Raw genomic sequence first — 13,925 nt, 5'->3', positions numbered from 1 at the left:
AACAATTACCATACCAAAACTATCTACACTTGCATAGATAAACTACTGCTAAACATCTTCCCCCTGAGAGTGGTCATGGCTGAAATAGATATGTACACTCTTACAACAGACACCAATTGTTCACCTATTTGAGAATTAGAAGCCACCAATGATTAGACAGACAGGCCTGATGTAGCTGTGAGTGAATGCAAAAGAGAAACCCAAGTGAATGATTCACTCTAAAGAACTTTGCTTTATTGAGGATATAGTTTTGATTTTGGATGTGCCTCGCCCAACTGTCGTTTTTGAACTATTCATTATTTTCAGACTAAAGATAAAATCAGTTTTTAATGGCAATTTTTATTTTTTACATGATTTTCATTTACGCTCTGGTATGTGCCTGGCTTGTTAGGTTTTATTTGGTTTCAATGCCGTGGTGAGATTATTCAGCCGGATGAGCAGTGTATCATGAATACATATGTATGTATCTATGTTTGGATAGATTGACAGGATTGTTGTATTCATAGGCTAAAATGTTTTGCATTTAATAATTAATCAGACTTCAGACTTTATAAATAATTTATCTTCAATAGTTCCATTAAGTAAGCAAGAAATGTAAGTAATAAGTGGTTCAAAAAATAAAAAATAAAGCTTGAGCAGCAGAAATACGCCAAACAAATATAACCACATTTATTTTGAAAGTATAAAATAATCACACTGTAAAGGCCACTTTGCAAGGGTAGATTAACAACCTCAAATTTTTACACAAACTTTGAATATCCCTTAAACATAAATGTCACTGTCCCACTTGAACAAAGAGTTTGCAAATATATAAGCTATGCATCTTTTGCCAGGAGTTATGACTATTCCTGCCTGATTCATTTTAGTCCATCATTCAGAGGTTGCAGGTATTCCAGGTGGTTCTCATTCACTTCAAAACCAGTGTACAGGCACAGCTTGACATTAAAATAACAGGCACTGGATGCCCTCAAACTTGGAGATGCTCATGAGAACAAAAAAAAAAATGCAGTTCACATTCTATACATTGGCACCAGTCAGGCCTGTGGAGCTTCTCCTTGCAGAGAAAAAGGCTCATACCCAAGACCCCGGCACTACAGGTAAGTTTGGCTCACCTTGATCTTAGCAGGCTCCCTCTTTCTGATTCTATGTCAGTGAACGTTAGTTCTTATTCGTTCTATTCACAACCATTGACACGGTGTCAGATTGAGGTAGAACCGTTGTACCAAAAACGTATCTATACCTATGAAGTAACAGTCACATCAATCTACTCCAGTGGAGCGGATACAAAAAAAAGAAGCAAAATTCACATTCATCCCACACATTTTATCTACATCTATGATGGGGTTTACTGACACATTGGAATTTCTGAAGTGTTCCCTAAAAACACATTACTCCTGCTTTTTTCCTATCCCTTTCTGAAGTAATGTTTTCCTTTATTCACAGATACCAATGTACTGCCTCTACACATCAAGCCACTAGTCCTCTGCCTCACCAGGCATATCTGGGAGACAAACTGTAATACACCCGAGAGGATTCAAAGCTGACAAATCCAAATTAGATGAGGACACACTACCACACCAGTGACATGCTGGTGCATGTGTATCTGCAGGCTGTGTCAGACTAGGTGCTAGGCTTGGCCATAGCTTTGCTCAGTGTGTCCCTGAAAGGCTGAAATGGAGCAGGGAGCTTGCGCTGGGGTGCGCTCGAGTGCACTGGCACGACATAATATAAGTGCCTGCTGTTTAGGCTCTGAATACCGAAAGCCCAGTGTCTATGGACTAGGATAAGGTGTCAGCACTCATATTGCTCGTCCCCCTGGAGGCTTTGCGGTTGATGATGCTCTTTGTGGATTTCAGTAGTCTCTCCAGGCATGGGGCACTGATCTTTCCTGGAGGTGGCTGACTAGGCACCGAGTCCATGTTAAGTTCAGGAGTATCAATAGTGGAGGAAACTGAGTTGTCCTGCGTCACATCCTCATCTCTGTGTGCTGTTAGCAAGTTCCGGACTGTGCGTTGGCCCTGCTCAGCAGTGGGTGAGCAGATGGGAGATGTGTGAAGCCATTTCAGATTGGTGGCAGAATAAGGTGCTTGAAGGAGAAGGTCACTGACCCGCATGGCCTTAGCAACCACCGGCGAAGCACCAGTAGTGCCAGAGTTGAAGAGACCAACAGAAACGGGGGTCAGAATCGAGGACAACTGTGACAAAGATAGAAAGAGACGGGGGTGTGAGGATTTTAGTTCTACTTATTTTGAATACTCCGTTTTAAATATATACAGCGTTACCTAAAATATTGCCATGCCTCATGAAAATGTGAAAATACATGAATGTGTTCAAACAGCATTTGCTAGCAGTGCAATTTGTGAACATAATAAGCACAGTTATATTTAAAATTTTGTGTCAGGAGGAAATCTTGGCAAAAAGCCAGCTGTTTCAGACATGTAAAAACTTTTTGCTATGGTCCACATTGTACTTTTATTAAAACTGACATGTTTAATGTTTAAACTGGCTTATGTTTATTAAAATCCATTATTTTGTGTGTGCAGGTCTCCAACCATCTGCCTCTTGTTGAATAGTCTTAGATTTTTCCATTGTTAATAGATTACAAATATATGTTATATGCAACCTTATGTTAACACACACGTGACAAAGACAAGATAAAGGCAACAATGCTCCTATGGAATGCATTTAAAAAATATTTATTAAGGCTATTCATTAACAATATCAATATCAGGAACAAAGGTGAGTTGTTTTCACAATATTGTTTAATTGAAAATTTTAAATATTGTTTATAATGTTTAAAGAATATTTTTATAAATAATACTGACTGAAAGAGTAGATGAGGGTGTATGCCTATTCACTTGCACTAGAAATCTTGTTCTGACTCTAGAGCTGTGCTATAATTGAAGTTAGACAGAGACTCATTAATTTCCAACTGTGTGCAAGGTAGAAAATTTATTAGACATAACTGGAAGTTGCTCTAGGAAATGATGGATCGTAATTAAAAAAATTGTTTAAAGAAATAATGTATAACTTTCTTTTTCGGCTTCTCCCGTTAGGGGTCGCCACAGCGGATCCTCCGCACGTTTGATTTGGCACATGTTTTACGCTGGATGCCCTTCCTAACGCAACCCTCCCCAATTTATCCGGGCTTGGGACCGGCACTAAGAGTGGCTGGGGATGGTTCCCTGACCGGGAATCGAACCCGGGTCGCAGCGGTGAGAGCGCTGCATTTTAACCACTAGACCACCAGGGGACCTTAATGTATAATTACATTTATTTCAAAAGGTTATATATAAAATGCAGATTTACCTGGAAGCATTTTTAAATCCCTTTTTAAAATGCTAAATCTTTCAACCGCTTAGAATCAAGATACAGTGAAACCCGGATATATCGATGTCCTAGGGGGTCGCCAAAAAGCATCGAGATAACCGATGATCGAGATAAACGAAAATCAATATGGCGGCATTATATTAACGTGCTTGAAATTTCTGTATGTACATGATGTGCGTTAATAAATGAGAATGCGCATGCACGTGTTTTTGGAGGTTTTTGTTTTTTTTAACACAACAGCGTTGCCGCGATTTGTTTGATGAAGGCATGCTATAAAAATACATACAGTACATGTTTGTTAACTGTCAGGAATCCACCTGCCACGCCCCCTTCGGCCCCCTTCGGCGTAGCAGGTGCTTTCTCGGCCGCTTTCTCTGAAGCTCTCGGCTTCAATCGCGCACATATGGTGCTCGTTTATCATCATCACCAGCTCCTATTTAAACTTCCACACTCTCACTGTCCGTTATTGTTGGTATATGTTGGTTCACGGCGGTCGTTGTTATCGCGCATGCGTATCCCGGTACGTGCATTCCCACCGGCACTCTCTCAACGTCTGCGCTTTGGGAAGAAAAAGCGCATCCTGCCCCCGATCCTGCCGGTGTTCATTCTATGATTTTGCTGCTCATCTCACGTTCTCCCGTGTGCTGTTCAGCGCCGCGCTTCTACTTTTGCCTCCCGTTCATCGCATAACATTTAACAACAAAAGGCATATGTGCAGTAACTAACAGCAGAGATTCACCAGTATACAATACAACACCTGTAGCAGCTGTAAGGCTTGATTTTTCCGCCAGTTTCGCGAATTCTTCTGCGGCTGCACAGTGACGTTAAATGGCAAAATCCCCCCTGTGCTCGAGATATTAGGGTTCGGCGACATAAAAAAGATAAATTACCGACATAACCGATAAAAAATGCTGAGACAAAGCGAGAATTTGGCGGTTACACTTCAAAAACGTCGACTTAATAGGGTTGTCGAGGTAACCGAGGTCGAGATAACCGGGTTCCACTGTATATATAAAATAAAAACATTCAAACATATATTGCACTGTTGATCAGACATTGTGAAATTGATCATAGAGACCTACATGTTGCCCGAGTATTTAAAATCTAATTAGTAATTGTAAATGGATTATTTGTCTCTGTCCAAATTAAATTTTTTTAAAAAGATGATAAATGTCTGCTAGTTTAGAATTATACAAATTCCCATGAAAATTTTTAATAGAAACTTTCAACCTTACCAGCCTGACCTGTTATTTCCTATATAAAGGAGTAAAGTATGTACAGTATAATGGGTATTTTTGGCTGTGTTTTCGGTCTACCTTAGAAAAAAGGTTCATAGCGTTCCTGTCTTGGTGAGGAATGCTTGTAAGCATAATACCTTTGGTTCCAAATGTGTAATGTTACCTACTCTATCAAATCATTAGTCTCACACGTAATGCACACGTTTTAACCAGACACCCTCCTTGTCTAACATTTTAAATCACCATGCATGTTCTGCCAGGAGTTCTGCTTTAAATCATACAGTATAAGACAAAGCCACAATAGCAAAGCACATTACCTTGGGTTTTTTCAGCAGTGTGGTCTCTTGTGTCAGCTCCACAGCAGTGGTTTGGTGGTTGGGTTTTACATTAGGGAACCAGGTTTTCAACATTTCCTCCATTTTCAGGATGATGTCAATATAGCGTTCACTGTGTGACACAAGATGAATTAAATTTAGCAAGGAAAACCAACATGTATCTGGAATTAAAATGTGGCATGATTTCTAACCACAGGCATGGTTACACTATCTACAGAGACACACTATCTGATCTGAGTGAGTGTGACAGTCTGGTATCCTTTGCTGAACATAACTGGTATCACTGGATGCAAAAACATGTCTTGCCACAAATACAGCTCACACATGTTTATGCGTACACGTGGCACAGAGCACAACGTTTCTCTCGCCTCTAAAAATAGGTGCATACGCCGACAGCGACACACTGGCAAACACACTGCATACAAAAAAGAACAAAGTGGAAAAGTGGAGGAAAAGTGACACGGACTTGAATATCCACCCACATACAGGTTGCTGTTAATTGACTTCTAACAGGATTCAGCAGATGTTAAGGTAGATTAGTGTAAATCATAGGACGAGATTCTACCTGTCCCAGCCCTATTTAATTCACACGATGCATTATCCAACATGACCCTTGCCAAGAAAGTTAATTTGATTATCATGCCAGCATTGAGGCCTTGCTCTGAGTGCCTGCCAGCTGGCAAAAATTGTTAAGCGCAAGGGAGGGGTTTCACAACGGCTTCTCTTTGCCACCCCATGCTGTGTGTGCCCACAGGGAGGTGGCCTCTCTTCCGTTTCGTCTCTCTCTCCAGCAGCTGCTGGGTCAGATGAGGCCATGTTGGCTCAGTGCCCTGATCTTCAGAAAGGGGGGGGATCTGCACTTTAAATTCACTGGCTATTCGATTCAAGTGACAGAGTCTCAACAATGTATTGGTTTGGCTTCATGCAACGTGGTTTGAAGCTTACTTTTTTTTTTTTTCATTAAAAGTTGCAAAAATCACAGTCATGATAAGTGGATTTGCTTTTGTGTAAATTAAATTAAACCAAATTACCCTGTCTCATAGGAATTTAGAATTTTTCATGTGATCAGAATTGCTGCTTATATAACTGGGACTTAACCCACACTACACTGGCACAATAGATATTCTAAGAATTACAATGCAATTCAAGAAGAACAGACTTTTTACAGTGCAGCACAATGCAACAAAGAAAAGAGCCAGGCTTTATGCCAAGTACTGTTCTCAGAATTGAGAATGATGTGTCCATTACCCGCTCTGACTCACGCTGGGATGGCAAGTCATATAAAGCACAAAGGATTTTCTACCTCCCAAAAGCCTTACTGTAGAACATTACATTGGTCTCACTACAAGACAGCTAATCGACTAAATGTAAGGTTATTTCCAAATCAGACCGTATAGAAAACGATCCAACAGTGCTGAATGGCTCTCCCTTCAAGCCCATAATGCCTATGTCACAGCATTCCCTTTCTAAGAATCACATTTAGATCCCAGAGCACATGAAGGCCTGCTGGGACACATCTACAACACCAACATGAGCCACCTAGTGCCTCAGCAATACTCGAAATCCCCTGGCTTATCTGTACAGCACTAACATATACTGATAATAGATATTTAGAAATCCACAAGAATGTGCAGAGCAAGCAAACAAACCAACAAATAGATAAACAAAAAAAAAACCTTTAAACCAGTAGTGGGCACAGACTTTCCATAAACACTTTTTATTTTTAAAAAGAAGAAGAAAAAAACCGGTGCGAGTGTGCTGCTGGTGTTTCTATACCCAAACTGAACAACAAATAGTAATTTGCCGATTTGGAAACCTGGACAGTTCCTAAGATGCATCACTATTTAGTTTTCTATTGTATAGTGTCTCAAGCTTTCTGATAAACTCCAAAAAATAGGTCGCCTGCTATTAATGTCAGTGTAACATTATTTGTTATACTATAATAGGGAATATTTCAGACCTTGTGACACAGATGGGTGAAACCCATAAACGGGTATATGAAGGGATTGTAGGACAAGGAGCTCTTACCCCATACAAGGATTCTGAAGGACCCCCATTATTCTCTGGATCCGATCCATAGCTACACTCTCCTGGAAAGTGCTGAGCCCTGTGAAAGGAAACCACCTCATTTTATTTTTTTTTGTTTGGTTTTAACACTCAATTTTAGAGTCATGTCTTTGACAGGCTAGGCTGTTCCTGTGCAGCAGATGGGTTCTTGTGAAGTGAGTGGGAAGGCAGACTCTCTGTCTCTGTGGCCAGGAAGTCTGGGGTCATGCGGAGCTCGGGCTTTGACAGAGATCCCAGTACGACTGCTCATGAATGCTCTCCTGGCTCATAGCCTGCCTATATGCCCACCAAACCATGCAGAGCTAAAACCTAGCCAACAAAATGTAACATTCAGCACCTACTGGGCTTCATACCATGTGGTAGCGTCTGTGTGTCTGACTCGTTTACATTTCACTAGTCCTCCAACCCTTAATATTCACAATAAAAAATTATAAAGGCAATGTAATTTCATAGCTAATATGCAAAAACACTCCCATTACATGTTTTACTTCTCCTAATAAGCATTACAGAGAAAGAAAAGAAAACATTAAATACAGACAGGTGACAAAAGAAGGAAGAGAACGGTGACTGTTATGCTGTTGGGAGTGTTCTCTTTCAGCAGATTGCATGAAGGCTCATTGAATGGTTTAACAAGTATGGAAATGACGTAAATGTTTGGCTATAAGCTTAACAGTCATCTGATCTCAATCCAAAAGGTACACCTAGGGGAGATTTTGGAGCAACATGCTAAACATGTTTCTATAGCCACAATCAAAACACTAATCAATAACTTTTGATTATTATTTGTTTGTGACTTCAGGATTGTTTTAGAAACTTATAGAATATGTGTCAAGTTGGATTGGAGCTTAGGAAGGCTACATACCTCAGGACAACACTTTTTTTGGTTTTTCCTTTAACTTCTGTGAAGCCTAATTTTTTATACATTTCCAGAACACGTAGTTTATTCACATACCACTGACCAGTTAAATGACGAGGCCATATACATTTTTTTTTATAACTAAAAAGGTTTGCATCAATCAGTGGCCACAAATCTGCTTTAAAAGCGGCTTAAGAGCAGGTGTTTTCTGCAAAACTTATTATTACCCCTACACACCAGATCCATTAGTTATTAATAATCATATACAAATGTAATGGTCTCATAATTTAGTTTGGCAACTAAAATTGCTGTAATTTATTGTAGGAGTATTTATAAACTTAATGTTGTTTCACTTGACAATATACAATAATTGTATTATTGAACAGGGAAGGGAAGTATTTGCATAATGCTAAAGAAAACCAGGGTGTAGAAGCTATAGGCAAATATGAAAGTATGGGCTACAGGTAAGAATTAGGATAAATAAGAGGTGAGGTAATGCACATGAAAATAGATACCCCTGGTAGTGTTGCATGGAGCTTTTGAGGCTGTAGTGGGGAGTAAAGTTGTGTGCAGTAAAACAGCTGCTACAGAACAATGTAAAAATAAATTTTTGTGAAAGCTTCTACTCACGTTCTCTGTATCTGCCAGAACGGAGGCCATTCAGGATTGAAGAGAGTGGGTGAATGTAGCACTGCAACTCCACACACTGTAGAACAAGAACAATCATTCAATGTCCTTTTTTCTGACACTATCTGACAGAGAATAACTCTACTGTAGAAAGTGTGGAGGACATAGTTCAAAATAGTTTTTGTTTCTGAATAAAATGCATTTTCAGTGTGTAATTTGTATTTAGTTTTTATGCCATGTAAATAAATACATATACATTTTTGTACTTGACATGTTGGATTTTATATACGAGTATAGTCAAAATAGCCTCAAAAAGACAGAGCAATCTGGGCTATTAGCATTATAAACCAGTACCAAGGTTTTACGGTATGCACTCTAAATGAAATACATCCTGCTGTCACCCAAAACTGAAACAAATTTTTTTTATAACCAAAGAGAAAGGGAAAGGCCTTATTAAAAAAAATAGTTCCACTGTGCTAATTTCATTTGCTCCGTTTGTGTGAATCTAGATTATGTGGGTGATATGAGCCCCTCTCTATAAAACTTGCACTTGCCTAGCACTGAATGTACCTGAAAGAAAACATGCCTCACCTTGCATGCAAACAGCTTGTCCTTCTCTGTTGGGCTCTCTGTGAGATGCTTCTCTTTTTGCTCTGGCACTGGCAAGCTCCACACTCTCTTCTGCGCCTGTCTGCTTTTGCCTTTAGGGCTTACAGTGGTGCAGCTGTGGCCAGATTTGTCTTTCTGCCCTGATGGTGAGGGCTCTCTGTCTCCAGTGCTAAAAGAGCTGGTTGGGCTGGAGGGGGGGCTGCCCATGCAGCTCCTATCCTCGATATAGGAGTCAATGCTTTTCCTGCAGGATTGAGGGTTACAGCTGTTTTGAGGTGCAGGAGTTGTGGACAAAGTGTGCTGTTCCCGGTTACATTCAGTTTCCAGCTCACTGTCGTTGTCTTCATCATCATCACTGGCCAGCCAGTCAATGGAATAATCCGAATCTGATGCCGACATCCTCGGCCGCTTCATTACTGGCCTGAGAAAAAGACAAGACTGTAAGGCTAACCGAGATGCAATTAATAGAATGAAATACCATGTATGTGGGCATATTCAGGCAGAAAATATACACAGGCAGAGAAAGAAACGCTTGCTATTTCTTTAAAATTCTCCTACATATTTAACTATAGAAAACAATCCAAGAGAGTAACAGCCTAGCATTTAAAATAAACAATCGCAGGTTAAGCATGGGTGTAAGGTGCCAACACAGTGTCTGTTTATCTGACTGATGCATCCCAAACCCACAAATCCACCATGTATAACATTTTATTAAATAAATGAACAACATTCTGCCTGCAACTGACAGCATTCGGGAGTCTGACTACACATTCTGTACTTCCGGTGGTGTATTAATCGAACAAGAACAATGATTAATCTACATGTGGAAAAAGGTATATGGCCAGTTTTTGGTGTATAAATAATTACTTACGGATGGATGATCTCATAGTTGAAGCTTTTAACACGTATACAATTACAAGCTATTCAAGAATGGAGCCTTTTGATTAACCAGGTGGCTTAAAACATGTACCAAGAGCCTCAACTACTCATTCAGGAAGACTGGATCACAGCAGCCATGACAGCCACCATTAGATGGAAACAATAGTCCCCTGATGACAGCCATTTTAATGGAGCTGCAACGCTGACATTTATAACATAGAATATGGGTAGTAGAGTCCCAGAAAAGTATTTTAACAGCATTTGGAACAGAATGCTGGTTTTGGAACAGGACAGAAAACCATTCTAGACAGACTCTTATTTCTGCAGTAAGCATTCCCACTTACACATTAGTAAGCATTTTGCTAATGAGAATGTTAAGAGAAAATAAGAAAAATCTATTTTGGGATTTATTTGGACTTTACAATATTTTACCATTCCTGAAAGTAGGAATGAAGAAGTCATTTCATGTATTTTTCATAGTAATTCACATGAGCAGTTTATTTTGAGATCACTTATCTAAAAGGTAGCAATTAGGTAAAATGAAAGTTACCCACTCTCAGGAGACATATAATATTTATTATATTAATAATAAGTCCCACCAAAAAAAGTTTCATTCAAATTCTGCACTTTAATTAAAAAATAGTAAATAAAATAGATACTTTGTGTGAACATATTCAGTTTATTTGTTTGTTATATTTAACTGGAAACATAGCCCAGAAAACATTCACAACATTCTTAATAATTACCTTATCCATAGTATCATAAATGGGTCAGGTTCAACTTATTTCCCTCATTACCTGGGCATGTTTAGCCTACATTTTTTTTTCTTTTTTATAAAACTGAACTGAAAGTAGATCTGATAGCACATGCTCTAGAATAACAAAGTGCACATTATATAATCGAGCTGCAGAGACACAGCAGTAACAGCAGGCCTCTGAAATGTGATGAAGTACTAATGGTATCAATCCTGGCTTGTGAAATTCGTTAAGCTTTCAAGCATTTCAAAGGTTTTAAAGTGTTTCACAACGCTGAGTCCCGGCAATAAGTGATAGGAAGACCAGCCATGATAGTGTGATTCTTAACAAACAACAGCAACTGGAGCTGATGAGCACAAAAGGTGATTTTGGAACATTACAGAAAACAATTGTAGGTAGACTTTCATTTCAGCTTTTTAGCTTTTTTTTTTTATTTATGAAATTGTCATAATAAAAATAATATTCGAAATGCAAAATGAAGCAAAAACCAACTGGATTTATTTCCAAATTCATTCCTGAGAGTGAGAATGAAGTAGTCTACTTCAGCATGGAAAAATCTTTATACTGTCTAATGACCTTCAAGACACTAAAAAAAAGATTTAGATGAATAAACACAGATACATTCAGATGATACCGTATTACATAGTGGCCTGTTCCAGCACTCCACTAGTTTCCACGACATTTTAGTCATGGGATGAGGAAGGTGACCTCGTGAGATAAACAGTTTTAAGGTAATCTAAGGTGACTATTAGGTAAAGAATAAAACAAAATCACGAAGTGCACCAGCATCAATAGGCTATTACCTGTAGGATTAATAGGGTGGGGCACTGGATGACAACACTGAGCCTGAACCCAAAAACCACTCAGACAGAATGTTATTGTAGGCTAAGATTCAATCGCAGATTATACAAATTATACACAGATGTTTTAAATAGACGCTTTGCGATCATTTCGCACAGCTCCAAAATAATGCGTTCATTAAGAGATCTTTCACAAAAAGAGAAGGAAATCCCGCATGTTTTGTTCTACAGACTTATCAGAAAGGGTTGTGTAATACAGTAACACACTTGTGGGGGAGTCTGAATTTCACTGCATAGCTGTAGACAAGTCTACACTCTCTTCTCATCTCTACACATAAAGCATTGTGTAAATGCATGCGGTAAAAAAAAAAAGAAGAAAATTCAAAAGTAACTACAAATGTCGAACCAGTTCCGTTTTATTACTGTGACCGCGCTCGTACCTTTTGGTCAGGATAACAGGGAATGGTGCGCGTTCCTTTGTTTCAGAGGTAAGTCCAGGACACGACGTGCTGCGCGTCGCTGAGCTTCGTGCTTTTCCGTGCTGCGGAGCTGCGACTGAGCGGCCCGTGTTCCTGCTCCCCAGGCAACGTGTCTGCGGGGGCGTGCACAAACACACCGGGCTCTCCCATTCGCGTCTCCGCAGCCTGAACTGACCAATCAGGCTCTGGTAGAGAGGCGGCAGTGGGGGATAGGCGAGCCGAGATAATATATGCAAATGAGATGAAAATACAGAAAGCACGTGGACACGCGGATCGGTTTCAGTCCAGCAACAGCCGGACGGACTGTCAACTCTCCGGCTCTGCTTTGGCTCCCGGTGGCAAAATTATTCACGCCTCATTAGATCAGCGAAGCTGATGCGAATGGCCCCTGAGAGAGAGCAGCAAACCGATCACCATATATATATATTTCACATTTCTTTTTCTTTGCTGCTGTAAAAAAAAAAAAAAAGATATATCTTCTATTCAAACATTCGATCCCCCAGAACAAAGCTGACAAATGCCAAATGCCATTCTTGATCGCTAATAAAAACAGTACACCGTGTCCTAAAACATGTTTCACCAGAATTGCATTCCAAAGGATATATTTCTTTCCAAAACACAAATATACCGTCCAATTACAAATAAACCACAAACATTTACCGGTAGAACCACAGCTAGACTGAATTTTTAAATTATTATTTATTTATTTATTTATTTTGGCTTCTTGCGTTTTGGCCACGCACTCCCATTGCTCCTCCCCTTGGCTGCACGTGCTTGACGTTAACACCGAACGAGGTAACGTTAACGAGTTCAGCAGTAAAGGAATGAATGGAGCGGAGTGAACGTGACGCGCCGTTGCGTGTGCCTTTCCCCCCTTTGGGTTAAACACGTGACGTGTTACGCAGTCAGAGCGTAAACACTGCAGTATGTGAGGGGAGGGGGGGGGGGGTGCACTGAGCATAAGTATTACGCTCAGTGGCCATGTTAATGGGTTCAAGTACTACAGAGGATTTACTCTTCCCTGTAGAGCTATTTTGAACCCAGCAGTAATGTGTTGTTTTAAAACCATGGCAATACTCCTACCCCAGATGCACCTGTGCCCCACACACACACACACACACACACACACACACACACACACACACCACACACAGGACAATCCCAGTGTTGTGTCCTTTTTTTACAGACAGATAGGGTACAGAACTACAGCCAAATACCTACACCTATGAAAAATCTAAGTGGACAAGAGTGAATATACTAAATGTATTATATATACTGAATGTATATCAAATAAACTGGTCACTCATTTTTGATTTGATCTTTCAAATCAATTTAATATTATTGCTAGTAATGCTTAAACCATGCTATTTAGTTATCTTAAGGTGCACTGTGGCATCAGATAAATCAAATCAGATTTGCGATCAGAAAGGTTACGCCCTTATTTTAGACCCTTTCAGCTTTTTTTTTTTACTGACACAACTAGGTGTGAAATTGTCAAGTGTCTCACTTATCAGATAATCTAGCAGCGAGATTCATGACAATAACTGACATGACAAAAATGTGTGGGCATTTCAAACTTGACTGCTATTATGTCAAAACAGACCAGTTTGAGTAAACTGGACTGGTGACTAACATGCACGTGCACTAACATCTCTCTCTCTCTCTCTCTCTCTCTCTCTCTCTCTACTGTCCTCAGAGGAGTTTTTTGAAGACTGAGCAGGTAAAGCTAGAGACCGGAGACATGAGTCACTGTTTTTCGTAGAAAAGCCTGAACATGTGTGAGAGAGAGCAACCCATCCTCTCTTCTCCTCTCATAGATGAAGGACAAAATGTTTCTTTTACTCACCCTCTTACATACTTTGTCAATCATCATACACCGATGAAATCTTGGCACGTTTTAAAGTGAAGTTAAAAAGGATCCATTAGGCAGCTTAAACCCTTAAACCCTTA

The 13,925-nt window shown here is 39.8% G+C and overlaps 1 protein-coding gene across 1 annotated transcript; it reads right to left on the bottom strand.

Annotated features, from left to right (window-relative positions):
- Window positions 1–645: 645 nt before the first annotated feature.
- On the bottom strand, window positions 646–12,098 carry ciartb (circadian associated repressor of transcription b). The gene is made up of 6 exons (XM_083546637.1): window positions 11,937–12,098; window positions 9,045–9,483; window positions 8,457–8,532; window positions 6,932–7,010; window positions 4,886–5,015; window positions 646–2,195 (listed from the first exon to the last, which is right to left on the bottom strand). Exons 2-6 carry the CDS (start codon window positions 9,474–9,476, stop codon window positions 1,779–1,781), a joined length of 1,134 nt encoding a protein of 377 aa, XP_083402763.1. The 5' UTR covers window positions 9,477–9,483; window positions 11,937–12,098; the 3' UTR covers window positions 646–1,778.
- Between the last annotated feature and the right edge of the window lie 1,827 nt (window positions 12,099–13,925).

Source organism: Silurus aristotelis (genome assembly GCF_946808225.1).
Source record: "Silurus aristotelis genome assembly, chromosome: 7".
Taxonomy (NCBI): Eukaryota; Metazoa; Chordata; class Actinopteri; order Siluriformes; family Siluridae; genus Silurus; species Silurus aristotelis.
Note: the sequence above shows the minus strand (reverse complement) of the source record. Positions and strands in the feature narration are given on the sequence as shown.

Coding starts and splice junctions, on each gene's coding strand:
- ciartb (XM_083546637.1), bottom strand. CDS start 9,476: ATGAAGCGGCCGAGGATGTCGGCATCAGATTCGGATTATTCCATTGAC. Junction 8,533..9,044: donor ACAAGCTGTTTGCATGCAAG/GTGAGGCATGTT, acceptor CTTGTTCTACAG/TGTGTGGAGTTGCAGTGCTA. Junction 5,016..6,931: donor CTTCAGAATCCTTGTATGGG/GTAAGAGCTCCT, acceptor TGTGTCACACAG/TGAACGCTATATTGACATCA.